The 26,388-nt window shown below is 47.2% G+C and overlaps 1 protein-coding gene across 1 annotated transcript in view; it reads left to right on the top strand.

Moving 5' to 3' along the window:
- LOC136632358 (carcinoembryonic antigen-related cell adhesion molecule 8-like) overlaps positions 1-26,388 on the top strand; it is a 122,209-nt gene that overhangs the window by 63,449 nt on the left and 32,372 nt on the right. The window contains exons 3-4 of the mRNA XM_066607166.1: positions 9,586-9,849; positions 23,644-23,901. Coding sequence (XP_066463263.1) covers positions 9,586-9,849; positions 23,644-23,901 — 522 coding nt within the window. The remainder of the gene's footprint in view (positions 1-9,585; positions 9,850-23,643; positions 23,902-26,388) is intronic.

Here is a 26,388-nt window from a genome sequence, read left to right as displayed (position 1 = left end):
GTAGCTTTTCAGAAAGCGCTGAACCACCAAATTAAAGACATGGGCCAGGCATGGCACGTGCGTGAGGCTGCCGAGCTGCAGAGCCGCCACCAGCTTACGGCCGTTGTCACACACGACCATGCCCGGTTGGAGGTTCAGCGGCGCAAGCCAGTGGTCGGTCTGCTCTGTCAGACCCTGCAGCAGTTCGTGGGCCGTGTGCCTCTTCTCTCCTAAGCTGAGTAGTTTCAGCACGGCCTGCTGACGCTTGCCCACCGCTGTGCTGCCACGCCGCGTGACACCGACTGCTGGCGACGTGCTGCTGACACATCTTGATTGCGAGACAGAGGTTGCGTTGGAGGAGGAGGAGGAGGAAGGTGCTTTAGTGGAGGAAGCATACACCGCCGCAGATACCACCACCGAGCTGTGGCCCGCAATTCTGGGGGTGGGTAGGACGTGAGCGGTCCCAGGCTCTGACTCTGTCCCAGCCTCCACTAAATTCACCCAATGTGCCGTCAGGGAGATATAGTGGCCCTGCCCGCCTGTGCTTGTCCACGTGTCCGTTGTTAAGTGGACCTTGGCAGTAACAGCGTTGGTGAGGGCGCGTACAATGTTGCGGGAGACGTGGTCGTGCAGGGCTGGGACGGCACATCGGGAAAAGTAGTGGCGACTGGGAACCGAGTAGCGCGGGGCAGCCGCCGCCATCATGCTTTTGAAAGCCTCCGTTTCCACAAGCCTATACGGCAGCATCTCTAGGCTGATCAATTTTGCAATGTGCACGTTTAACGCTTGAGCGTGCGGGTGCGTGGCGTCATACTTGCGCTTGCGCTCAAACTGTGGCACTAGCGACGTCTGGACGCTGCGCTGAGAGACATTGCTGGATGGGGCCGAGGACAGCGGAGGTGAGGGTGTGGGTGCAGGCCAGGAGACGGTAGTGCCTGTGTCCTCAGAGGGGGGTTGGATATCAGTGGCAGGTTGGGGCACAGGGGGAGAGGCAGTGGTGCAAACCGGAGGCGGTGAACGGGCATCGTCCCACCTTGTGGGGTGCTTGGCCATCATATGCCTGCGCATGCTGTTGGTGGTGCCTCCCCAGCTGATCTTGGCGCGACAAAGGTTGCACACCACTGTTCGTCGGTCGTCAGGCGTCTCTGTGAAAAACTGCCACACCGTAGAGCACCTTGACCTGTGCAGGGTGGCATGGCGCGAGGGGGCGCTTTGAGAAACAGTTGGTGGATTATTCGGTCTGGCCCTGCCTCTACCCCTGGCCACCGCACTGGCTCGGCCTGTGCCCACACCCTCACTTGGCCCTCCGCGTCCTCGGCTGCGTCCACATCCTCTAGGCCTACCCCTACCCCTCAGCATGCTGTATTACCAGTGATTTGATTTCACAGGCAGGAAAGAAATTGGCGCAAACCTGCAGGCCAAATATAATTTTTTAACTTTTTTTAAAAAGGAAAGGCCCACTGCCTCTAGTGAATGAATAATAAGTTTAATAACTGTGTTGCGGCCCTGCAAAAGTGTCACAGAACTTTACTGTTGCAGAGTTATTAACTGTGGCAGAGCAGGTATTTCCCAGGCAGGAAAGAAATTGGCGCAAGGCTGCACTCAACCGTAGCTGGTTGCGTCTGATTTTTTTACGTTCTCCACGCAGCACACACGTACCCAGAGCCCTTAGGACTGACAGAGGCAGGGCAAATATACTTTTTTCCCTTTTGTTAAAAAAGAAAAGGCCCACTGCGTCTATTCAATGACTAATATAACTGTGTTGCGGCCCTGCAAAAGTGTCACAGAACTTTACTGTTGCAGAGTTATTAACTGTGGCAGAGCAGGTATTTCCCAGGCAGGAAAGAAATTGGCGCAAGGCTGCACTCAACCGTAGCTGGTTGCGTCTGATTTTTTTACGTTCTCCACGCAGCACACACGTACCCAGAGCCCTTAGGACTGACAGAGGCAGGGCAAATATACTTTTTTCCCTTTTGTTAAAAAAGAAAAGGCCCACTGCGTCTATTCAATGACTAATAACTGTGTTGTGGCCCTGCCTACACAATTCTGTGCCTGTAGTATCAATGCAGGGTGCAATGCTCTGCACCGCCGATTTTGAGAAAAAAAAAAGCAGCACAGCTAACAGCAGCCTGCACAGTACTCCACACAGTTAAATGTGGCCCTAGAAAGGACCGTTGAGGTTCTTGAAGCCTACACTCACTCCTAACACTCTCCCTGCCTAAGCACCACTTCTGTCCCTAATACCGGGTGCAATGCTCTGCACTGCCGATTTTGAGAAAAAAAAAAAAATTCTCCACTGCTAACAGCAGCCTGCACACACGTAGATGTGGCCCTAAGAAGGACCGTTGGGGTTCTTGAAGCCTACACTCACTACAAACACTCTCCCTACAGCAACTCCAATAGAACAGCACTTTCCCTCAGCTAACTCACACGCCATCTGAGGCGAGCCGCGGGAGGGGCCGACTTTTATACTCGGGTGACATCTGATCGCCCCAGCCACTCACAGCAGGTGGGTGGTATAGGGCTTGAACGTCACAGGGGGAAGTTGTAATGCCTTCCCTGTCTTTCAATTGGCCAGAAAAGCGCGCTAACGTCTCAGAGAGGAAACTGAAAGTAACCGGAACACCGCGTGGTACTCGTTACGAGTAACGAGCATCCCGAACACCCTAATATTCGCACGAATATCAAGCTCGGACGAGTACGTTCGCTCATCTCTATTCACCAGTCAGTCAACACTAATCAGGACTGTTTTAAAAATAGTTAGGAGTTTAAACGAGAAAGTAAATTAGTAAGAGACACAAACATTTCATTATACCTTAGTAAGGTTAGTTTACCGGAACCCCTCTACATTAACCCTTTGCAATCCAATTTTAGATTCAGGGTGTCCTAGGGAGTTTTCTCTTCCTGCCATCATACAATGGCGCCACCTGCTGGCTAGAGCCAGTACTGCGGTACTGGACATGTTGGAGAGGCCCCCGACAACAGAGCGGCCTGTTATCTACAGTAAGAATACCCTGCCGGACGTCTTCCGACATTGGAGCTGTACAGCCTTCAATCAGAATGTCTTTAGACGTCAGACAGTGGATTGGAACGGGTTAAAGAATTACATGTGATATTTCTGTTGGTAGTTTGACTACTTTACTAAATTTACAAAGTATGTCTGTAATCAGGGTTAGATGGGGTAGGGGCTTACAGTCCATGCTCGCTGTAATACAGTATATCACAGCATCTAATGTGCCCGTCCTGCTCACTTACAGCTTTATTAGTTCTCCAGGCTTTCCCTCCTATATTTCTCACCCAGCATCACTAACATCTTCACTATTTTTGACAGTGCCTTCAGTCCTCCATTATAGACATAGACAGAAGGCAGAGGACTCTGCCCACACCCATGATCACTTACAGAACAGCAGGTCCTGTCTCTGCTTGTGACGCTTCTTCCTACATGCAGGATAGGGAGATGTGCTGTCAGACATAGCTGTAAGTGATGCGGGGGAGAGGTGATGGATGTGGAGTGGTGGGTTCTATGAAGGAAAGTCTAGTGAAGCTGTGAGTGACTATGTGGACATATAGGGGTCAATTCAGGGTGGTGATGGTTTACCCTTGAAAAAACGATCACAGAACATAACAATTGAACAGTTTTTTTTCTTTTCCACACAACAGTTGCTCAAATTCTTGATGGTTAAAAACACGTTCGGTACATTACGCTTGAAGATGGCTGCATAATCTTAAAGATACATTACATTTGATTGCAGATAGCACTTGAAGGCACAGCAGCACAGAACACTTGATGGTTACAACTTAATCTGGGGAGCACAATAAGCATAATGGTGGTTGGTGCAACAGTCACCACATCAGATTTTATCCCCACTTGTCATGTGATATCTGCTATAGTAGAGTCAGAGGAGCATGGGAGAAAATACTCTCATTAAAATATAGTAGCTATGTCCAAGATAACTTTATGTGGATAGGCTTATCACTCTCCTATAAACATATATGTGGAGGTCTTGTCATCCATGGTTAAACTACCACTAGGGGGACCATAATGAAGAAAACAGAGTTTCACCCAATTATAAAGATTCACTTTAACCCCTTAGTGACAAGCCATTTTGTGCCTTAAGGACAAAGCGACTTTCTACGTCGCATTGCAACAGCCATAACTCGTTAATAGAACCATTTTATTGCCTGTTTATTGTTGTATTTTTTATGGCACCACTCTGGAGTACATATCCTATGTTGTACGACTTTTGTATTTTCTCTGGGTAGGGCGGGGGAGGGAGATATATAAGCACTCCCAAAAATTCCAACATTGTTTTGGGGTTTTGTTTTTTTTCCAGCGCTCACTATTCGCTAAAAATTACATGATAACTTTCTTATGTTTGGTTTCCTGGATCAGCATGATTACTGCGATACCAGGTTAAGGCTGCATGTCCACGGGCGTTGCAAAGCCGCCGCCCAGGAGCAGGAATCGGCAGATAGGCTGACTGCGGAGAATCACGACAATTCGCAGCATGCTGCGATTTGCTACCAGCGAGTGGAGAATCACTAGGATTCTCCACTCGTGAACAGGGGGGCTGCGCTTTTCATAGTAACGCTACGGAAAGCGTGCATTGCGTTCCCCGCGGCCGGATTATCGCCGCGGGGAACGCAATTCAATCACGCCCGTGGACAGGCAGCCTTATTTAGATTTTATTTTGTATTTTTTGCCACATTTGAACAATAAAAACTAGTTTTTAAAGAAAAGTAATTGAAGCTGCATTGCTGCGTTCTAAGACCCATAACGTTCTTAGGTTTCCAGCAATGGGTCTATCTGAGGTACTGTCTTTTGCAGGAAGAGTTGTAGTTCATTGGTGCCATTTTAGCGTACATGTGACGTTTGGTTTTTATTACATTTTTTGGGGAGACAAATAAAGAAAAATAGCAATTGTAGGATTACTTTGTAAAACTAATTTCCCCGTGTTCACCATACGAGATAAATAACAAAATATTTTCATTGTCTAGGTCTATGAACATGATAATACCTCTTATGAGTTGCTTTACATGTTCTCTTTTCTTCATTTTATCCATTTCAAATGGGTTTTTATGGGGAAAAGCGTTTTTGCATTTTTTTTTTACTTTTGTCGAACTCCTTTTGACACAGATTTTTAGTCTTTCAAAGGGACTTGAAGATACAGTAGTTTGAATGCTATGATAGTACACTGCATCACTTTTGTAGTGCACTCTACCTGGCCTATGACAGCAGCATATTTGACTTTTCTGGAGGCTGAGTTTAATAGGCTGAGTTACTGCTAAGGTTGTGCATCTGGGTCCTGTGGTTCTACAGGTTTCCTTGTGCACACATTCACCGGTAGGGGTTAATTAAGCTGGCTGCATGTGGTATTCTCCACCAGCCTATCCCCCTCATCTGCAGCAGATAAATACCAGCAAACTCCTGGAGAGATTGCTGGTCATTTTAGTGCCTTATGTATAACTGTTAATCCTTTTTTAAAGCTGGTGTGGTGCATGCTTGTCTAAAGTGTTTCACTCCTACCCTGAAGACGGTCTGGACACCTGTAGTCCTTGTCTGTATCATATGCAGACCCCCTCTTCCCTTCGACAGGTGCGGCCTCCAGACGTCTGATGTCCTATGTATGTATCAGATGGGTGATGCCTAAAACTATTCCCCGTATGTTCAGCACAGTGGCTGACTTTATTCCCCTGGTGTGAGGACACTTGGACTGGCTATGGTTTACCATCTGTATGCATGTGAGCTCTGTGTGGGGTTCCTGTTAAATGTTGTATGCACAACCATGTGTTGGTGTGAACAGTGATGTGTTTGATATGTCTGTGCAAGTGGCCAGACATGTGCTCTGTGTGCAGTCCTGTTCTGTGTGGTTTGTGTTACTCTGTATGTTGGTGTGAACAGTGATGTGTGGTATGTGTGTGACAGAAAAGCCCACATCTCCTGTCGTCTGATTACATGCTGCAGTTGCTATTGATTATGGCATGTAAGGTATCTGAGGTTTCTCCTCTCCTGGTGGTTGGAGCAGGAGCCTGGCTGTCAGTAGTTAAAGCTACTATCCGTGTGTGCAATATTGAAGTCCATTAGTGAGGTCAGTAAAAAGTTGTATTGGCAGCCACTAAGGGGTTAAGGTTACTTACTATAAAGGGCCCTCTACACGGGTGATTCTGGCCTGAATGTTCATTCCTGATCATTGCCCAATGTAAATATGTCCAATGAGCAAATGATTAATGATGATTCATATGTAATAGGATTCTAAAGATCCTTTTACATGGGAGCCTAATTTGCCTGAAAAGAGCACCAATTGATGAGATATAGCAAGTCAATCAGTGCTTGTTTACTAGCATTTATATTATTAATTACTACAATAATTCACATAATGGACTGACACACACTCCATTTATATGCAACGATTATTGCTCAAAATTCATTCAAACGAGTGAAGGTGAGCGATAATTGTTACGTATAAACATGAAGCCACTGTGCACTATTCGTTCACTTGTCGTTAATCGCTGAGTTTCAGACTGCATAAAAATAGTAATTAGTTTGTTCACTTGTCGTAAAGTTTAAATGACATTCATTCAATCTTTCAAGCGACTTGAGGAGAGGGGTAATGGTGTTATGGAAATTCAATCGTTCTGTCAATATGCTGTGAGGCTCTAAATCAGAGGTGGTTATGGCGGCCGCCGTGAGAAAGCAATGGACACAGATTTAGGATTGTGTCTAAAAGCAATCTACCTTTATTACAAAACATCTTTCTTTATATAGTATTTTAAAGGAGAGTGGTCTATTGTCAATAAGTGTACATTTCAGCCAGTCATGTGCTTTTACATAGATAGCAGTTAATCATTAAGGCATTGTCTTTACTGGACACTATTGTAAACTGACCTTTGAACAGTGTAACAGAAGATAAGGAAAGAATGTACGTTATATATACTTTTGCTGAGTACTATTCTCTATTTCTATTCCTTTACCAAAGCAATCTTGCTGTTCAAACAACATATGAATGTATAAGCGTATATCAGAGATGTTCATAGGAGACAGGATGAAAAATATATGTATATGTTTAGGACCATAGCCTTCACAATGGTTTGCCCAGATAAACACAATGACTCATGCCTCAGTAGAAAATGGCTTTTTCTTCGCACTAATTAAAACTCCCATCCTGCCTAGAGATTCTTCGCATATACACATGCCTACCTAAGCAAACATACAGTGTTTACATAGCCAGGAGGGAAATGGCAAGGTTTCAAATGATTATCTGTACGTGTAAACGCTCAACATTTGAATCCAAAAAAGTTAAGTTTGTTCAAACGAAAATCATTGCATGTAAATGGGGTTTAAAATGGTTTACAACGTGTCAGCTCTTTATCAGCTCAGAGACTTGACTTATAGCATTGTATTCTGGCTTTGCGGCACCACATCTCTTAGACGCTCTCTCAACTGCCTCCCTATCCCCCTGCTCTGGCTTCAGCTGACTACACTCCTTGGTGACTATACTCGGTCCTGTTTGCTATGCATACTCTCTCAGCAGGTCCTTTCGGCAGCTTGAATGGCAGCTCACTCTAAAAGCCATTTAGACACAATGATTATAGTTCAAATTTTGCCCAAAAGCCATCTTTTGAGCAATAATCGTTGCGTGTAAATGTGCCCATCTTTCAGTTGTCTGCCGAACAACAGCTCTCAGTTCGGCTTGAAATCCATCATTCAGCCGAACAGCTGATAAGACAGACCGTGGGCTGTTCTCTGCCCAGGGACTGCTGATAACAGCTGATTACATTGTCTCATCTGTAATCAGCACTGCAGAACAAAGAGAATTTATTCAGAGAACAGAGAGTGGTCCTCTAAATAAATTCAGCTCCTGGGGGCTCACATGCTACTAATTGGTACTAATAGACATTAGTACCAATAAGCATTTGCACCAATTAGTAGTTTATGCAAAATGATCGCTCAAAACCATCTTTTGGGTGATCATCTTTGTGTCTAATTGCATCTTTAGAGTGCCAAACGCTGTCTTTTATGTCCTTTCTTGACCCTCAATGTTGCAGCACAAGGCTCCATACTTGCCATTACATCAGCACCTGCCAAATAAGAAGACTACAGTATGTAAATGGAACATGGTAGTTCAGGGTCCTGTTGCAGAATTTGAAGTGCGGCTCTAGAGATACTCATTAAGTCCTTGCATTTTAGACCTATCTCACATGCTTCTATATGGGAAAATGTTGAATGTATAGACCTCAACATATGCACCCAATAACTTTAATTTAAAAGAAAATGTATACAATGCAGGATCACCTAGGTGGCTGCCATATCTGTCTGCCTGTTCCTTGTTCCGCTTTTCATGGACATGTTTGGCGATATTTCAAAATGTACTCTATATCCTGAATGTAGAGAACATCAAGTATGAAAACAGTCTAAAATACAGTATTTTTCCAATTATAACACACATTTTTAGCAGGAAAGAAATGCTAAAAACACATGCAGCTAAGCTGCCCATACTGTACACTTGAGATTAGGATCATCCATATTGCATTCTATCAATCATACCTTGGATCACTGATACAGTCCATCAATCATCGAGATGCCAGACTAAACACCAAAGTATAAAGCAGCAGACTGGGCTTTGAAAAACTGCAGAATAATCATCCATAATCAGCCAATCATTCTATACATATCTCATTTCAATGAAGAATGACCAAAGAATTCCAGATCACAGTTTTGGCAGATGCTATCTAACAGATGCGCAGCTGAAATGGTCAAAAGTGTCCGTTTTGACTGATTTTCATCGTAGAGTCCAAATGCCAGTTATAAATAAAATTATGTCACAGCTGACATGGTGTCTTTGTTACCTACAGTTATTATGGGTCACAAGAAGCATAAAGGTATACAAAAGACCCTTGATTTGCCTAAAACTCTTGCCTATGACTATCACAATAACTTTTCACATTTATTGTGATATCCAACTGCAGATGACACAGAGAAGGGGATTGGCTTAGTTATTGAAATGACCACTCAGCCAGCCCAAACAGCAGGAAGGGAAAGGAAGAGCTCTAGAACATGACCTAGTGTCAGAATAAGGCCGGAAGCAGAGCTGCTGGTATTGCTGGATATGAATTGGATTTGGGCAAGTATATATTTTCCCAGATAATTCCATAAAAACAATAAGTAGTAATAAAAAAAAAATGCAGAAAGTATTCCTGGAGGTGGCAACCGGCAGACGATATTTTACTATGTAACTCTATATACTATATGGGTGATTTGGAGCTCTTTTTTAGGAAAACCATTTTAAAGACCTTTCCTTTATGAACTCAGTTCAGGACTTTTGAGAATGTATAGAGGTTCTCCTGACCTACAGCATGAAGTGTGGTTATAGAGACTTCATCCTATATGATAAAGCCACATCATCATTCTCATACTATGCGATGGGACCACTAAATTCATTCTTTCTTCTGAACTGCTAAGAATATATTAACCAGTATGAAATTTCACATGATGCACAGAAATAACAATTATGTCACCATATACTGTTTGTAGGGTAAGAATAAAAGAAACTTTGTAAATACTTTATCATTTACTTGTCAACAATGTTCCTGTTCTTCCATTCACAGAGCCGGTCACTAAACCTAAAATCACAGGTCCCACCACCCAACCCAAGGAAAATGACACAGTCACCCTAACTTGTGACACCTCAAAAGCTACGACTATAAGGTGGATCAGGCGTAGCGCTGGCATCTCCTCCGAAGCCAAGTTATCTGGAGATAACAAGACTCTCACCATCATTGTTAAACGAGGAGACTCAGGAGAATACCGGTGTGAAGCTGAGAACCTTGTCAGTAAGGAGTCCAGTGATCCCTATAAAGTATCTGTGGCCTGTGAGTAACCATAATACCATAATAGTTGTACTGCTGTGAATGTATACTGTATGTTTCCTATGCACATGTTATGGGTTTTTTTGGACAGCATTTTAACTGAAGGCTTATATTTTACTAAAGCTGAGAACAGACAATGGAGAAGGTGGACTAGTATCAAAAAACTGTTCTATTATAATGTCACCTTGCACCATAAACGTCAGCTGCAAAAAAACCCCGATCAGCAACTGATATCTGTCTTTGGTTAGCCTCGGGCATGAACTGACAAAAAATATGCCTCATGATGGCAGATAAAAGCAGTATAGTTCAGTTTGAAATCCAGTACACACTTTTGCAACCATACTTATTTTTTACTGCACCATCACATCTTGTAGCAACTTTACTAAGGCCCAATGTGCACGGCATGGCAGAATCGGTGCGTGCCCGCAGCCCTGGACATAAGCAAGACAATTTTCTTCATCATGGCAGATGTCTCCAGGCGTGCCAGTCGACGTGCATGCGCAGTGCTTTTTTTTTCAAATCTTCTCCTTTCCTGCGGTACGTGCACAGAGACAACTGCGGGTGGTTTGCAGATCGGACGGCTTTCATTGACTAATGGAAGCCGTCCCTGCAGGATCGGCAGAAATATGGAGCATGCTGCCTTTTTGTTCCTGCATGTGTGATCCATACGCCAGGAAAAACATCACATCTGCATGCTTTTAGCTGATTTGATGGTGCCCATGTCTCCCTATGTCCCGCACGGGTTCTGCAAAACAAATCCACCTGTGGACATTGGGCCTAATAGTCTTCATGAAAAACAGCTTACCACTTTTTGTTTACAGTGACCTATCTGTTTTCATAATTACCTTCTGCTCTTCTGCTATCTGTGAACTAGCCAGGAGAGGAAGGATTGGAGCAAGACATGACTACAGGATCAGGGTTTATTCGAAGTAAAGAAGACACCTAGGTCTGCCTAGAAACTGTAGACCAAAAACATTAAGGCTGGGTTCACACTGGACGGATTTGCTGCAGAAATTCCATTTGGAAATTCGCCACGGCAAATCCGCTTTCAGACGCTAATCCCGGGATTAGCCAGCCATGTCGACGAGATTTCTCAGAAATCTCGTCCACACGAAGCCGGTGCTGCGGCGCGGATTTGCCGGCCGCAGCATGTTCATTTTTTTCTTCCTCCGCTACGGCCGCGCTCTCCTCTATGGGAGCGCCGGCCGCAGTGTAAGAGAATGTGGCCAGGCCGCTTTAAAACCCGCGCCTAAGTGCCGCGGGTTTTGAAGCAGCGGATTCCCAGCAGAAATCTCGCGGTTTTTCGCTGCGGCCAAACCACAAGATCTCTGCCCGGAATCCGTCCACTGTGAACCCAGCTCAAGAGATTTTTAGTTTGCTATTTGCAAAGTTGCTTCATTTTTTATTTTAGATGCGGTCAAATAATAAAAAATTGCAAAAGTAATTATTTAAAAAATAGGCAGTGGTAGCAAAATTAAAAGGGTTTTCACAGTTATAATTTTTTAAGTAAATTAGTGCTCCATATGCCCAAGAATAATAAAACAACCTCTACTCACCTCTCCCGGCTTCCTGCAGCTCTTGCGCTGCAGCTGCTTTCTATAATCAGGGTCTCTGTTAACAGGCTGTTAATGAGAATACATAGGCTGCTGAAGCCAATCAGAGAGCTCAGTGTTCAAGCACTGCGGTCTTTGATTGCCTGTAGCAGCCTGTGATGCCCCATAGATTGGTTGACTGCAGCCTGTGAGCATAGCGTCATGGGGAGATTGGAGCAGTGGCATTGGAGCTGCGGGGCAGTAGTAGACCAAAGAATCATAGAGTTGGAAGGAACCTCCAGGGTCATCTGGTCCAACCCCCTGCTCAGTGCAGTATTCATTAAATTATTCTAGACCGATGTCTGTCCAGCCTTTGTCGAGGATTTCCATTGAGGGAGAACTCACCACCTCCCGTGACAATCTGTTCCACTCATTGATCACCCCCACTGTCTAATATCTAATCTGTGTCTCCCCCTTTCAGTTTCATCCCATTGCTTCTGGTCTTTCCTTGTGCAAATGAGAATAGGGCTGATCCCTCTGCACTGTGACAGCCCTTTAGATATTTGTAGACAGCTATTAAGTCCCCTGTCCATGGGCGATTCTGCATTGCGTTATCCGCGGCGATAATGTGCATGCGGGTAACACAATGAACACTTTCCATAAGATAACTACAGAAAGCTCAGCCACTCACATATAAAAATTGCGGCATGCTATCATAATAATAGGTTCAACGCGGAAAATCATGGTGACTTTAGTGTTCTTTTGTGGCGGCTTCCCCGAGGGGAAATCCACGGCGTTAAAACACAATGCCCATGGACAGGCGGCCTAAGTCTCCTCTCAGCCTTCTTTTGTGCAAGCTAAACATTCCCAGATCCTTTAACCGTTCCTCATAGGACATGATTTGCAGACCGATCACCCTCTTGGTAACTCTTCTCTGAACTTGCTTTGTTGATGTCTTTTTTTAAATTGTTGTGCCCAGAACTGGACACAGTATTCCAGATGAGGTCTGACTAAACAAGAGTGCAGATAATTACCTCACATGATCTAAACTCTATGCTTCTTTTAAAGGGGTTGTCCCGGGGCAGCAAGTGGGTCTATACACTTCTGTATGGCCATATTAATGCACTTTGTAATATACATTGTGCATTAATTATGAGCCATACAGAAGTTATAAAAAGTTTTTTACTTACCTGCTCCGTTGCTGGCGTCCTCGTCTCCATGGTGCCGACTAATTTTCGCCCTCCGATGGCCAAATTAGCCGCGCTTGCGCAGTCCTGGTCTTCTGCTCTCTTCAATGGAGCCGCTCGTGCAGAATGCAGGCTCCGTGTAGCTCCGCCCCGTCACGTGCCGATTCCAGCCAATCAGGAGGCTGGAATCGGCAATGGACCGCACAGAAGAGCTGCGGTCCACGGAGGAAGAGGATTCCGGCGGCCATCTTCACAGGTAAGTATAGAAGTCACCGGAGCGCGGGGATTAAGGTAAGCGCTCCGGTAAGCTTTCTGTACGTCCCTGCATCGGGGTTGTCTCGCGCCGAACGGGGGGGGGGGTTGAAAAAAAAAAAAACCCGTTTCGGCGCGGGACAACCCCTTTAATACATCCCAGGATTGTGTTTGCCTTTTTGCTGCAACATCACGTTGTTGACTCATATTCAGTCTGTGATCTATTAGTATACCCAAGTCTTTTTCACATTCTGTATGTTTTTTTTTCATTTTTCTTGCCCAGATGTAGGACTTTGCATTTCTCCCTTTTAAATACCTTTCTGCTAGTAGTCGCCCACTGTTCAAGCTTGTCTAGATCTTTTTGAATCCTCTCTTGTTTCTAGTGCTAGCTTGTTCACATTGGAGTATGCGTATTTCTTTCACGTAATATGCAGTGCACTTACCAAAAATTGCATATTCCTTGCACATTTTGGCTCTTCTGTGTGTCTTTACATATACAGAGTATTTACAGGTGCAAAAAAAAAAACAAAGAAGGACCCAACAGCACAAACACGCAGGATTACTACACATGAATTATTACATGATCTGTGATGATTCGTACAGGAGGTTTAGCACTGGGCAGAAGTTTTTTCATGCAATTTGTGACATTTCGTCTTTTGCGGATTCACAGATGGAAACTGAGCATATGATCAAAATATCACATGTCTCAGGTTTTGCACACATGACTCAAATTCAAAGTGGTGCTCATAGGAGTCTTGGAAATAAAGTATTTTAGTAAGTCAATGAATTATGTATATTAAAATAATAGTAAAGTACTAACTTAGACCAACTAGCTTAGCTCTTAAGATTATAATCAATTGGTACCATTTTGAGGTCTTGATATTTGATTGTGTCGTATCTAATATTCTGGTTAAACTTGACTTTACTCTAAGGCACATGTGTCAAACACAAGGCCCGCTGGCCGAATCCAGCCCGCTGCCTCATGTTATGTGGCCCGCTGCGTGCCGACAACCGCTCACCACTGAAGCGATTACCAGCGGGGGCGCCGCTGGTAATTGCGCTGATCCCTGCGCACACTGACATCAGTGTGCAAATATGCAGTGAATACATCGGTTTCCTGCACATTCACCACGTATTTGCGCGGCCCATGCACTCCAATGGCCTATCGGGGTGCGTAATATGCAACAAAGTAGGTCATGCTGTGTGACAATATACATCATGTGAATGAACTCACTGAAATCAATGGCTTCTATTCACTGCATATTATGTACGCAAATAGGCTTGTGTGAACGAGCCCTTACTGTACTGTCTTAGGCCCCCTGCACACGGGCGGAAATTCCGCGGCGGGATTTCCCGAGAATTTCCGCCAATGGAAGCTGCCATAGGATTGCGTTAGAAAACGCAATCCTATGCAGACGGATGCGATTTGTCTGCGCGAAATCTTGCACAGAAAACAAATCATGGCATGCTCTATTACTGTGCGGGGCAGCCGGCACATCACAGAGCCGGAGCCGCGGGAGCAGGTGAGTGCCGCGCTGGTTCCTGCAGGGGCTCGGGTCTGGTCCCGTTGTGAGAATTCTCACAGTGGGAGACGGCCTTACAATCGGCCCTTTGAAGGTCACCATAAGCCTGATGTGACCCTCGGCGAAAATGAGTTTGACACCCCTGCTCTAAGGTCAGCTTCAGAGGAGCATTTTAAATATGTCCGTAATACAGATCTGTATTATGGATATGTAACACATTGACCATATGTCATCAGTATTCCATCTGTATTTGCCTCCATATATTTTATTTTCTAATTGGTAAATACTAGAGATGAGCGAGCACCAAAATGCTCGGGTGCTCGTTATTCGGGACGAACTTTTCGCGATGCTCGAGGGTTCGTTTCGAGTAACGAACCCCATTGAAGTCAATGGGCGACCCGAGCATTTTTGTATTTCGCCGATGCTCGCTAAGGTTTCCTTGTGTGAAAATCTGGGCAATTCAAGAAAGTGATGGGAACGACACAGCAACGGATAGGGCAGGCGAGGGGCTACATGTTGGGCTGCATCTCAAGTTCACAGGTCCCACTATTAAGCCACAATACCGGCAAGAGTGGGCCCCCCCCCTCCCAACAACTTTTACTTCTGAAAATCCCTCATTAGCAATGGATACCTTAGCTAAGCACCACACTACCTCCAACAAAGCACAATCACTGCCTGCATGACACTCCACTGCCACTTCTCCTGGGTTACATGCTGCCCAACCGCCCCCCCTCCCCCCCACAGCGCACACCAAAGTGTCCCTGCGCAGCCTTCAGCTGCCCTAATGCCTCACCACCCTCATGTCTATTTAGAAGTACGTCTGCCATGAGGAGGAACCGCAGGCACACACTGCAGAGGTTGGCACGGCTAGGCAGCGACCCTCTTTAAAAGTGGCGGGGCGATAGCCCACAATGCTGTACAGAAGCAATGAGAAATAGAATCCTGTGCCACCGCCATCAGGAGCTGCACACGTGGGCATAGCAATGGGGAACCTATGTGTCACACACTATTCATTCTGTCAAGGTGTCTCTGCATGCCCCAGTCAGACCGGGCTTTTTAATTCATAGACACAGGCAGGTACAACTCCCTATTGTGAAGTCCCTGTCGACCGACAGCATGGGTGGCTTCCTGGAACCCACCGGCGGTACATAAAAATAGCCCATTGCATTGCCCATCACAGCTGAGGTAGTAATGTCGTGCTTAATGCAGGTGGGCTTCGGCCCACACTGCATGCCCCAGTCAGACTGGGGTTCTTTTCAAGTGTACAGATGTAGTAAAAACTCCGTGTGCACCTACAGCATGGGTGGGTGCCAGGAAGCCACCGGCGGTACATAGAAATATCCCATTGCATTGCCCAACACAGCTGAGGTAGTAATGTCGTGCTTAATGCAGGTGGGCTAAAAATTTATTTGATTACACTGTAGGCGATGGCCCACAAAAATTGCTGTATCAACAGTACTAATGTACCTGAAAAAAATTGGCCATGCCCAACCAAGATGGCAGGTGAATCGCTTTGGTTAATGTGGCTTAAGTGGTAACTAGGCCTGGAGGCAGCCCAGTTTAACGAAAAATTGGTTCAAGTTAAAGTTCCAACGCTTTTCAGAGCATTGAAACATCTAAAAATTGTTTAGAAAAATTATGAGTGAGCCTTGTGGCCCTAAAAAAAATTGCCCGTTCAGCGTGATTACGTGAGGTTTCAGGAGGAGGAGCAGGAGGAGGAGGAGGAATATTAGACACAGATTGATGAAGCAGAAATGTCCCCGTTTTGGATGGTGAGAGAGAACGTAGCTTCCATCCGCGGGTGCAGCCTACGTATTGCTTACGTATCGCTGCTGTCCGCTGGTGGAGAAGAGAAGTCTGGGGAAATCCAGGCTTTGTTCATCTTGATGAGTGTAAGCCTGTCGGCACTGTCGGTTGACAGGCGGGTACGCTTATCTGTGATGATTCCCCCAGCCGCACTAAACACCCTCTCCGACAAGACGCTAGCCGCAGGACAAGCAAGCACCTCCAGGGCATACAGCGCTAGTTCAGGCCACGTGTCCAGCTTCGACACCCAGTAGTTGTAGGGGGCAGAGGCGTCACCGAGGATGGTCGTGCGATCGGCTACGTACTCCCTCACCATCCTTTTACAGTGCTCCCGCCGACTCAGCCTTGACTGGGGAGCGGTGACACAGTCTTGCGGGGGAGCCATAAAGCTGGCCAGGCCCTTAAAGACTGTTGCACTGTCTGGGCTGTACATGCTGCTCGATCTACGCACCTCCCCTGCTACCTGGCCCTCGGAACTGCGCCTTCTGCCACTAGCGCTGTCGGATGGGAATTTTACCATCAGCATGTCCGCCAGGGTCCTGTGGTATAGCAACACTCTCGAACCCCTTTCCTCTTCGGGAATGAGAATGGAAAGGTTCTCCTTATAGCGTGGGTCGAGCAGTGTGTACACCCAGTAATCCGTAGTGGCCAGAATGCGTTGAATGCGAGGGTCACGAGAAAGGCATCCTAACATGAAGTCAGCCATGTGTGCCAGGGTACCTGTACGCAACACATGGCTGTCCGCACTAGGAAGATCACTTTCAGGATCCTCCTCCTCCTCCTCAGGCCATACACGCTGAAATGATGACAGGCAACCAGCATGGGTACCGTCAGCAGTGGGCCAAGCTGTCTCTTCCCCCTCCTCCTCATCCTCCTCATCCTCCTCCACCTCCTCCTGAACGCGATGAGATATAGAAAGGAGGGTGCTCTGACTATCCAGCGACATACTGTCTTCCCCCGGCTCTGTTTCCGAGCGCAAAGCGGCTGCCTTTATGGTTTGCAGGGAACTTCTCAAGATGCATAGCAGAGGAATGGTGACGCTAATGATTGCAGCATCGCCGCTCACCACCTGGGTAGACTGCTCAAAGTTTTGAAGGACCTGGCAGATGTCTGCCAACCAGGCCCACTCTTCTGAAAAGAATTGAGGAGGCTGACTCCCACTGCGCCACCCATGTTGGAGTTGGTATTCCACTATAGCTCTACGCTGCTCATAGAGCCTAGCCAACATGTGGAGCGTAGAGTTTCACCGTGTGGGCACGTCGCACAGCAGTCGGTGCACTGGCAGATTAAAGCGATGTTGCAGGGTGCGCAGGGTGGCAGCGTCCGTGTGGGACTTGCGGAAATGTGCGACGAGCAGGTCTGACAAGCGTGGGTAGCTTTTCAGAAAGCGCTGAACCACCAAATTAAAGACGTGGGCCAGGCATGGCACGTGTGTGAGGCTGCCGAGCTGCAGAGCCGCCACCAGGTTACGCCCGTTGTCACACACGACCATGCCCGGTTGGAGGCTCAGCGGCGCAAGCCAACGGTCCGTCTGCTCTGTCAGACCCTGCAACAGTTCGTGGGCCGTGTGCCTCCTATCTCCTAAGCTGAGTAGTTTCAGCACGGCCTGCTGACGCTTGCCCACCGCTGTGCTGCCACGCCGCGCGACACCGACTGCTGGCGACGTCCTGCTGCTGCTGACACATCTAGATTGCGAGACAGAGGTTGAGGAGGAGGAGGGTGCTTCAGTGGAAGAAGCATACACCGCCGCAGATACCACCACCGAGCTGGGGCCCGCAATTCTGGGGGTGGGTAGGACGTGAGCGGTCCCAGGCTCTGACTCTGTCCCAGCCTCCACTAAATTCACCCAATGTGCCGTCAGGGAGATGTAGTGGCCCTGCCCGCCTGTGCTTGTCCACGTGTCCGTAGTTAAGTGGACCTTGCCACTAACCGCATTGGTGAGGGCGCGTACAATGTTGCGGGAGACGTGGTCGTGCAGGGCTGGGACGGCACATCGGGAAAAGTAGTGGCGACTGGGAACTGAGTAGCGCGGGGCCGCCGCCGCCATCATAGCTTTGAAGGACTCCGTTTCCACAACCCTATACGGCAGCATCTCAAGGCTGATAAATTTGGCTATGTGGACGGTTAATGATTGAGCGTGCGGGTGCGTGGTGGCGTACTTGCGCTTGCGCTCCAACACTTGCGCTAGCGACGGCTGGACTGTGCGGTGCGAAACATTGGTGGATGGGGCCGAGGACAGCGGAGGTGAGGCTGTGGGTGCAGGCCATGAGACGGTTGTGCCTGTGTCCTGAGAGGGTGGTTGGATCTCAGTGGCAGGTTGGGGCACAGGGGGAGAGGCAGCGGTGCAAACCGGAGGCGGTGAACGGCCTTCGTCCCACCTTGTGGGGTGCTTGGCCATCATATGTCTGCGCATGCTGGTGGTGGTGAGGCTGTTGGTGGTGGCTCCCCGGCTGATCTTGGCGCGACAAAGGTTGCACACCACTGTTCGTCGGTCGTCAGGCGTCTCTGTGAAAAACTGCCAGACCTTAGAGCACCTCGGCCTCTGCAGGGTGGCATGGCGCGAGGGTGTGCTTTGGGAAACACTTGGTGGATTATTCGGTCTGGCCCTGCCTCTACCCCTGGCCACCGCACTGCCTCTTGCAACCTGCCCTGCTGATGCCCTTGCCTCCCCCTCTGAAGACCTGTCCTGAGTAGGCGTTGCACACCAGGTGGGGTCAGTCACCTCATCGTCCTGCTGCTCTTCCTCCGAATCCTCTGTGCGCTGCTCCCTTGGACTTACTGCCCTTACTACTACCTCACTGCAAGACAACTGTGTCTCATCGTCATCGTCCTCCTCACCCACAGAAAGTTCTTGAGACAGTTGGCGGAAGTCCCCAGCCTCTTCCCCCGGACCCCGGGAACTTTCGAATGGTTGGGCATCAGTGACGATAAACTCCTCTGGTGGGAGAGGAACCGCTGCTGCCCAATCTAAGCAGGGGCCCGAGAACAGTTCCTGGGAGTGTTCCCGCTCCTGAGCAGGTGTCATTGTAGTGGAGTGAGTAGGCTGGGAGGAAGGAGGAGCAGCAGACAGAGGAATCGGATTTGCAGCAGTGGACGGCGCAGAACTGTGGGTGGATGATAGCTTGCTCGAAGCACTTTCTGCCATCCAGGACAGGACCTGCTCACACTGCTCATTTTCTAATAAAGGTCTCCCGCGTGGACGCATTAATTGTGCGATGAATGTGGGGACGCAAGAAACGTGCCTCTCTCCTAATCGCGCAGCAGTCGGCTGCGACACACCTGGATCATGAGCTCGGCCTGTGCCCACACCCTCACTTGGCCCTCCGCATCCTCGGCCACGTCCACGTCCTCTAGGCTTACCCCTACCCCTCAGCATGCTGTATTACCAGTGATTTGATTTCCCAGGCAGGAAATAAATTGGCGCAAGCCTGCAGGCCAAATATAATGTTTTCGCTTTTTTGCAAAGGGAAGACCCCACTGCGTATATTCAATGAACAAGAAGTTTAATATCTGTGGTGTAGCCCTCAAATAGTGTCACACAAGTATAGTGTAGCAGAGTTATTAACTCTAGCAGAGCAGGTATTTGCCAGTCAGGAAAGACAATGGCGCTAGGCTGCAGTAAAGCGTAGCTGGTTGCGTCTGATTTTTGTACGTTGTACACGCAGCACACACGTACACGCAGACCTTAGGACTGACACAGGCAGGCCAAATATAATTTCTTTTCCTTTTTAGCTTAGGGAAGCACCCACTGCGTATATTCAATGAACAAGAAGTTTAATATCTGTGGTGTGGCCCTCAAAAAGTGTCACACAAGTATAGTGTAGCAGAGTTATTAACTCTAGCAGAGCAGGTATTTGCCAGTCAGGAAAGACAATGGCGCTAGGCTGCAGTAAAGCGTAGCTGGTTGCGTCTGATTTGTGTACGTTGTACACGCAGCACACACGTACACGCAGACCTTAGGACTGACACAGGCAGGCAAAATATAATTTCTTTTCCTTTTTAGCTTAGGGAAGACCCCACTGCGTATATTCAATGAACAAGAAGTTTAATATCTGTGGTGTGGCCCTCAAAAAGTGTCACACAACTATAGTGTAGCAGAGTTATTAACTCTAGCAGAGCAGGTATTTGCCAGTCAGGAAAGACAATGGCGCAAGCCTGCAGTAAACCGTAGCTGGTTGCGTCTGATCTTTGTACGTTGTCCACGCAGCACACACGTACACGCAGACCTTAGGACTGACACAGGCAGGCCAAATATAATTTCTTTTCCTTTTTGGCAAAGGGAAGGACCCACTGCGTATATTCAATGAACAATAACTTTTAGAACTGTAGTGTGGCCCTGAAAAAGTGACACACAACTTTAGTGTAGCAGAGTTATTAACTCTAGCAGAGCAGGTATTTGCCAGTCAGGAAAGACAATGGCGCAAGCCTGCAGTAAAGCGTAGCTGGTTGCGTCTGATTTTTGTACGTTGTACACGCAGCACACACGTACACGGAGACCTTAGGACTGACACAGGCAGGCCAAATATAATTTTTTTCCTTTTTAGCAAAGGGAAGACCCCACTGCGTGTATTCAATGAATAATAAATGTCTTCTGGCCCTGCCTACACAATTCTATCCCTGTAGTATTAATGCCGGGTGCAATGCTCTGCACAGACGATTTTGAGGAAAAAAAAAAAATGCAACACTGCTAACAGCAGCCTGGACAGTACTGCACACGGATAGAAGTGGCCCTAGAAAGGACCGTTGGGGTTCTTGAAGCCTACACTAACTCCTAACACTCTCCCTGCCTAATCCCCACTTCTGTCCCTATTGCTGGGCGCAATGCTCTGCAGATCCAATTTTGGACAAAAAAAATAAAAAATTACTGTGCTAACACAGTACTGCACACTAGTAGATGTGGCCCTGAGAAGGGCCGTTGGGGTTCTTGAAGCCTACACTGACTCCTAACGCTCTCCCTACAGCAGCACCAGCAGCAGCACTTTCCCTCAGCTAAGTCACAAGGCATGTGTGGCGAGCCGCAGGAGGGGCCGATTTTTATACTCGGGTGACATCTGATCGCCCCAGCCACTCACAGCAGGGGGGTGGTATAGGGCTTGAACGTCACAGGGGGAAGTTGTAATGCCTTCCCTGTCTTTCAATTGGCCAGAAAAGCGCGCTAACGTCTCAGAGAGGAAACTGAAAGTAACCGGAACACCGCGTGGTGCTCGTTAAGAGTAACGAGCATCCCGAACACCCTAATATTTGCACGAATATCAAGCTCGGACGAGTATGTTCGCTCATCTCTAGTAAATACTGATCCATATTTGCCCAATAGAAAGTAATAGCAATAGGGAGGGAAAAACCACAAAAAGAATAGGTCGTGTGGCGCCTTTAAAAAACGGCTGTGAAAAATATGGCTATGTGAATTGATACATAGATTTACATTAGATCTGTATTACAGTCCCCAAAACACGGACCAAATACAAGGCTAAATATGCTTGTCTGAAAGCTGCCTAAGGGTGACTACCCACTACAGTTTTTTTTTCACTGCGAAATTCGCAGCGTTTTTTTTCTGCAGGGGTCTATGGGACTTGTAATGTTAAAATTGCGATCGCGCAAAATCGCAATTTACCGCGAAATCACGATTTTGCACGATCGCGATTTTAACATTAAAAGTCCCATAGACCCCTGCAGAAAAAAATATGCTTCGAATTTCGCAGTAAAAAAAACAAACTGTAGTGGGTAGTCACTAGAGATGAGCGAACGTACTCGTCCGAGCTTGATATTCGTGCGAATATTAGGGTGTTCGGGATGCTCGTTACTCTTAACGAGCACCACGCGGTGTTCGGGTTACTTTCACTTTCCTCTGAGACGTTAGCGCGCTTTTCTGGCCAATTGAAAGACAGGGAAGGCATTACAACTTCCCCCTGCAACGTTTAAGCCCTATATCACCCCCCTGCTGTGAGTGGCTGGGGAGATAAGGTGTCACCCGAGTATTGAAATCTGCCCTTCCCGCGGCTCGCTACGGATGTATTCTGACATTAGTTCAGGGAAAATGGTATCGTGTTGGAGCTGCTATAGGGAGAGTGTTAGGTGTATTGTAGGCTTCAAGAACCCCAACGGTCCTTCTAAAGGCCATAAATCGTCTCTATATGCGCTCAGTGGGGCCGGCGGCAGCAGCGCCGACCCCATTGAGAACATATAGAAGACAAATCCTTATTTTCTGCCACAGCTGTAACAGCTGTAGCAGAGAAGAACGATGTTTGCCCATTGAATTCAATGGAACCAGCAATACAGCAGATTCCACTGAATGCAATGGGCTGCCGGCGATCGCAGGATGAATGGTCGGGAAGGGGTTAAATATATAACCCCTTCCCTGCAATTCATCCAGAAATGTGATACACTAAAAATATATACCGGCGTATAAGGCGACGGGGCGTATAAGACGACCCCCCAACTGTCACCTCATACGCCGGCAATACAGTGGAGCAAAGAATAAAAAGCATTACTCACTTCTTCAGACGATCTGCGCCGCTCCTGTAGACTGTCACTCCTTCCTGGTGTTCTGCGGTGCTCCTGCAGGCTCTTGCTCCCTCCTGGTTCCCGGCAGAGCATTGCTTTCTCTACGAAAGGCTTTAAATCCACGCCTCCAGAAACACACGTGCCTTCAGCCAATCACAGCCAATGACAGTGATGTCATTGAATTGCTGTGATTGGCTGTGTTTCTGGAGGTGGGGATTTCAAGCCTTTCATAGAGAAAGCTTTAGTCCGTGGACCAGGAAGGAGTGACAGTCTGCAGGAGCGGCGCAGATCGTCTGAAGAAGTAAGTAATGCTTTTTATTCTTTGCTCCACTGTATTGCCGGCGTATAAGGTGACAGTTGGGGGGTCGTCTTATACGCCCCGTCGCCTTATACGCCGGTATATATTTTTAGTGTATCACATTTCTGGATGAATTGCAGGGAAGGGGTTATATATTTAACCCCTTCCCGACCATTCATCCTGCGATCGCCGGCAGCCCATTGCATTCAGTGGAACCTGCTGTATTGCTGGTTCCATTGAATTCAATGGGCTAACATCGTTCTTCTCTGCTACAGCTGTTACAGCTGTGCCAGAGGAGAACGATCTTTACGCTGACAGTGCGGGGGGGGGGGGCACTCTTGCCGCTATTGTGGCTTAATAGTGGGACCTGTGAACTTGAGATGCAGACCAACATGTAGCCCCTCGCCTGCCCTATCCGTTGCTGTGTCGTTCCCATCACTTTCTTGAATTGCCCAGATTTTCACACAAGAAAACCTTAGCGAGCATCGGCGAAATACAAAAATGCTCGGGTCGCCCATTGACTTCAATGGGGTTCGTTACTCGAAACGAACCCTCAAGCATTGCGAAAATTTCGTGCCGAGTAACGAGCACCCGAGCATTTTGGTGTTCGCTCATCTCTAGTAGTCACCCTTATACAGATTTCCTTTGCTTTCTTACCCTAGTGTAGTTATTAAATTGGCTCCCCTCTTGTTTTGCAGACGGTCCAGATAAGGCACGGATACAAGGTGAATTATTAGTTGGTCTTGGTTCTCCAATCACATTAACATGTTCTGCTGATTCCGAACCAGATCCCGAATACCAATGGAGATTCAATGGAAAAGTCTTAGAGCAAAAAGTAAACAAATATGGTATTAGTAATGCTACAACTGAGAATCAAGGACTGTATACGTGTGTGGTGAGGAACACAGTGACCCTCCGCGATGCTACTGTCTCTGTATATGTCAATGTCTCTGCAGGTAATTATATTTTTGTGTACCTTTATTTGTATGCTTTTTAATAGAATGCTATTGCATGTTTAAAGGGAACCTTTCACCTCCCTACAGCATCATAAAATAAGTTATGGTGCTGTTAGGCCTCCCACCCACTTGCGATTGCGTTTTTTGTTAACGCGATTGTCAATGGGACTTTCTATTGTAAAAAACGCAACTGCGTTTTTGGTGCATTGCGTTGCGTTTTTAACATTAGAAAGTCCCATTGACAATCACGTTAACAAAAAACGCAATCGCAAGTGGGTGGGAGCCCTTAGGGGATGTGACAAGCAGAAGAATGATGGAGCGGTGTCCGCCTCTGAAGTCGGCGCCCGGCATGAAAATCTGACTCTTTTCAGAGTCCCGTGCGCATGCTTTCCCATACAAGTCTTTGTAATAGTGCGTGCACAGGACTGTGATAAGAGAGAGATTTTCGTGCAGTGAGTGGACTTCACCGGGTGACCGTGCTGGATCACAGGAGCAGGTGAGTATAAAATAATACATCACCCGGCTCCCTGTCACGTTTCTTAACAGCACCGTAACTGAGTTTATGGTGCTTTAGGGATGTGACTGTTATGCTTTTAAAGGGGAAGAAATGACAATCAAAATTTGTGTTTTACCATACTGTACCATGGAAATGTATGTACGCCTTCATCTCTGCTGAATTCAAAGAAGTATAGCGAACCCAAACACATCTTTGACACCACATCCATGAAATCTTGTGACACGGTGCTCTATGCAAACCACCATTCTGTTAGCACGTAGTATTAATTACATTGATGTTATCTGCTAAAACTTACGTTTAAGATGTCAGAAGCTCAGTTTTGGATAGATTTCCTCTTAAAGGTGTTAGCCAGTACTGTGTGCGTTATATATGTTTTTTTCCAACTTAGTCTGTCAGAAAGTGCTAAAAAGGATCGTGTCACAAACAGGACCGGACATCTCAGTCACAGTTACATGATTACTCAGAGCTGCTTATTGGCTCAGTGTGATTATGTGAGGTTATACAGTTTCATGACCCGGGTATAATGGAGTCGTCCTCTGCTGTAGTCTACCCATCTTTCCCACCACCCCAGCAATCTGCCCAAGGGTTGGCGGGTGGGACTTCCCAGTTCTTCCTGCTACTATCTCCTATCTTCTTCTTCCAAATGGCTCCCATTTTTGTTTCCCACCGCAATCCAACTGACTCAGGAGACCCAATATCACCAATTGCCTCCAGCCTTCCTACCTCCCAACTCTAAAATCCCACTAGCTGTTCAAGGACTAGACAAACACCCATCTTTGCCAGGGCTCCGCCTTGCCAGAGCCAAGCGGCAACAGACCCACCATAACCATTAAACCACACCAAAGCGGTGTAACTTGAACTCCAAGGACCCCCTTCCACCACAGGCAGCATGGCTTGCCATCTCAAGCATGTGCTGCACCCCTCAAAACCAAGGCTCCCTCAATACCCTCCTAGATAACCAATGCCCACAGGTCAATGCCCACCTCATTTATATGCACTCCCTCCAAAAATTTTCCTGACCCGTCTTAACCTCAACATGACGCACTGCTACCCCTCTGTTACAACCCACAAACCAGTTTAACTTCGCCCGGGTCCTGCTCAAACGTCTCACTGACTTCACATTTTGCCAGGTCTTACAGGGTACCATCTCTAAACACACCACTATCCAACCTAGATGTGAAATCAACAGGCGTAGAATATCGTATCGAATGTCCCTTTATAAATCCCGAAATGGCCTCCTACCCAGATCGTTACCACCCACATGCAGCACAAGACATCCGGAGCCCTGTCCAACCTCACCAAATTCCGAAATTCTGGCAACACCCTATTTCAGGACATACTCAGTACCCCTATTTATCTTATCCTAGCTGTGCTTTGCAGCATGCCCAGCTGCCTTCCATTTGGGCAGACCTCCACCCTTTCCGCGCCGCAATAGACAAATGAATGACCCATGATCCACACCAAGGCCGGACGATGATCTGCAAAAGAAGATAACAATAGACTTCTAGTACATTATGTATTTTCTCCCTCCCCAGCACCACTGTGAGCAACCAGGTTTCTTTCTCCTCCTTCACTACTAACCACACAAGGCACCCCTGTCAGAATGAACCCAAATCTCGTTACCACATCTCCAACCACCTGAGGCACCCCTGTTAGAATGCACCTCACTCTCGCTACCCCGTCCTCCCTTCCCCCGTTAACCCGCATCTTGAAAACGTACCTGGACCTACCGACGTATTGATCACTTGATTCTCCGCTCTCTGACCAATCTCCAAAGGTGTGGAGGGCAAGCTCTCACTGTTCCTCAGGGAGGCCTGCTTTTAAATCACTACCTGACTACATATGTCATGCCTTTTTCTGAGGACCTACCTCACTTACATATGTCCAGCATGTTCGGTACCGTAATGTAGGGGACACGTCTTTAGACAATGTGAATCCTCTGTAGCTGTCTTCCCAGCTGTAGTCCCTAC

The sequence above is a fragment of the Eleutherodactylus coqui genome, chromosome 6 (assembly GCF_035609145.1).
Source record: "Eleutherodactylus coqui strain aEleCoq1 chromosome 6, aEleCoq1.hap1, whole genome shotgun sequence".
Classification (NCBI taxonomy): Eukaryota; Metazoa; Chordata; class Amphibia; order Anura; family Eleutherodactylidae; genus Eleutherodactylus; species Eleutherodactylus coqui.
This window is presented reverse-complemented; position numbering and strand designations above follow the sequence as displayed.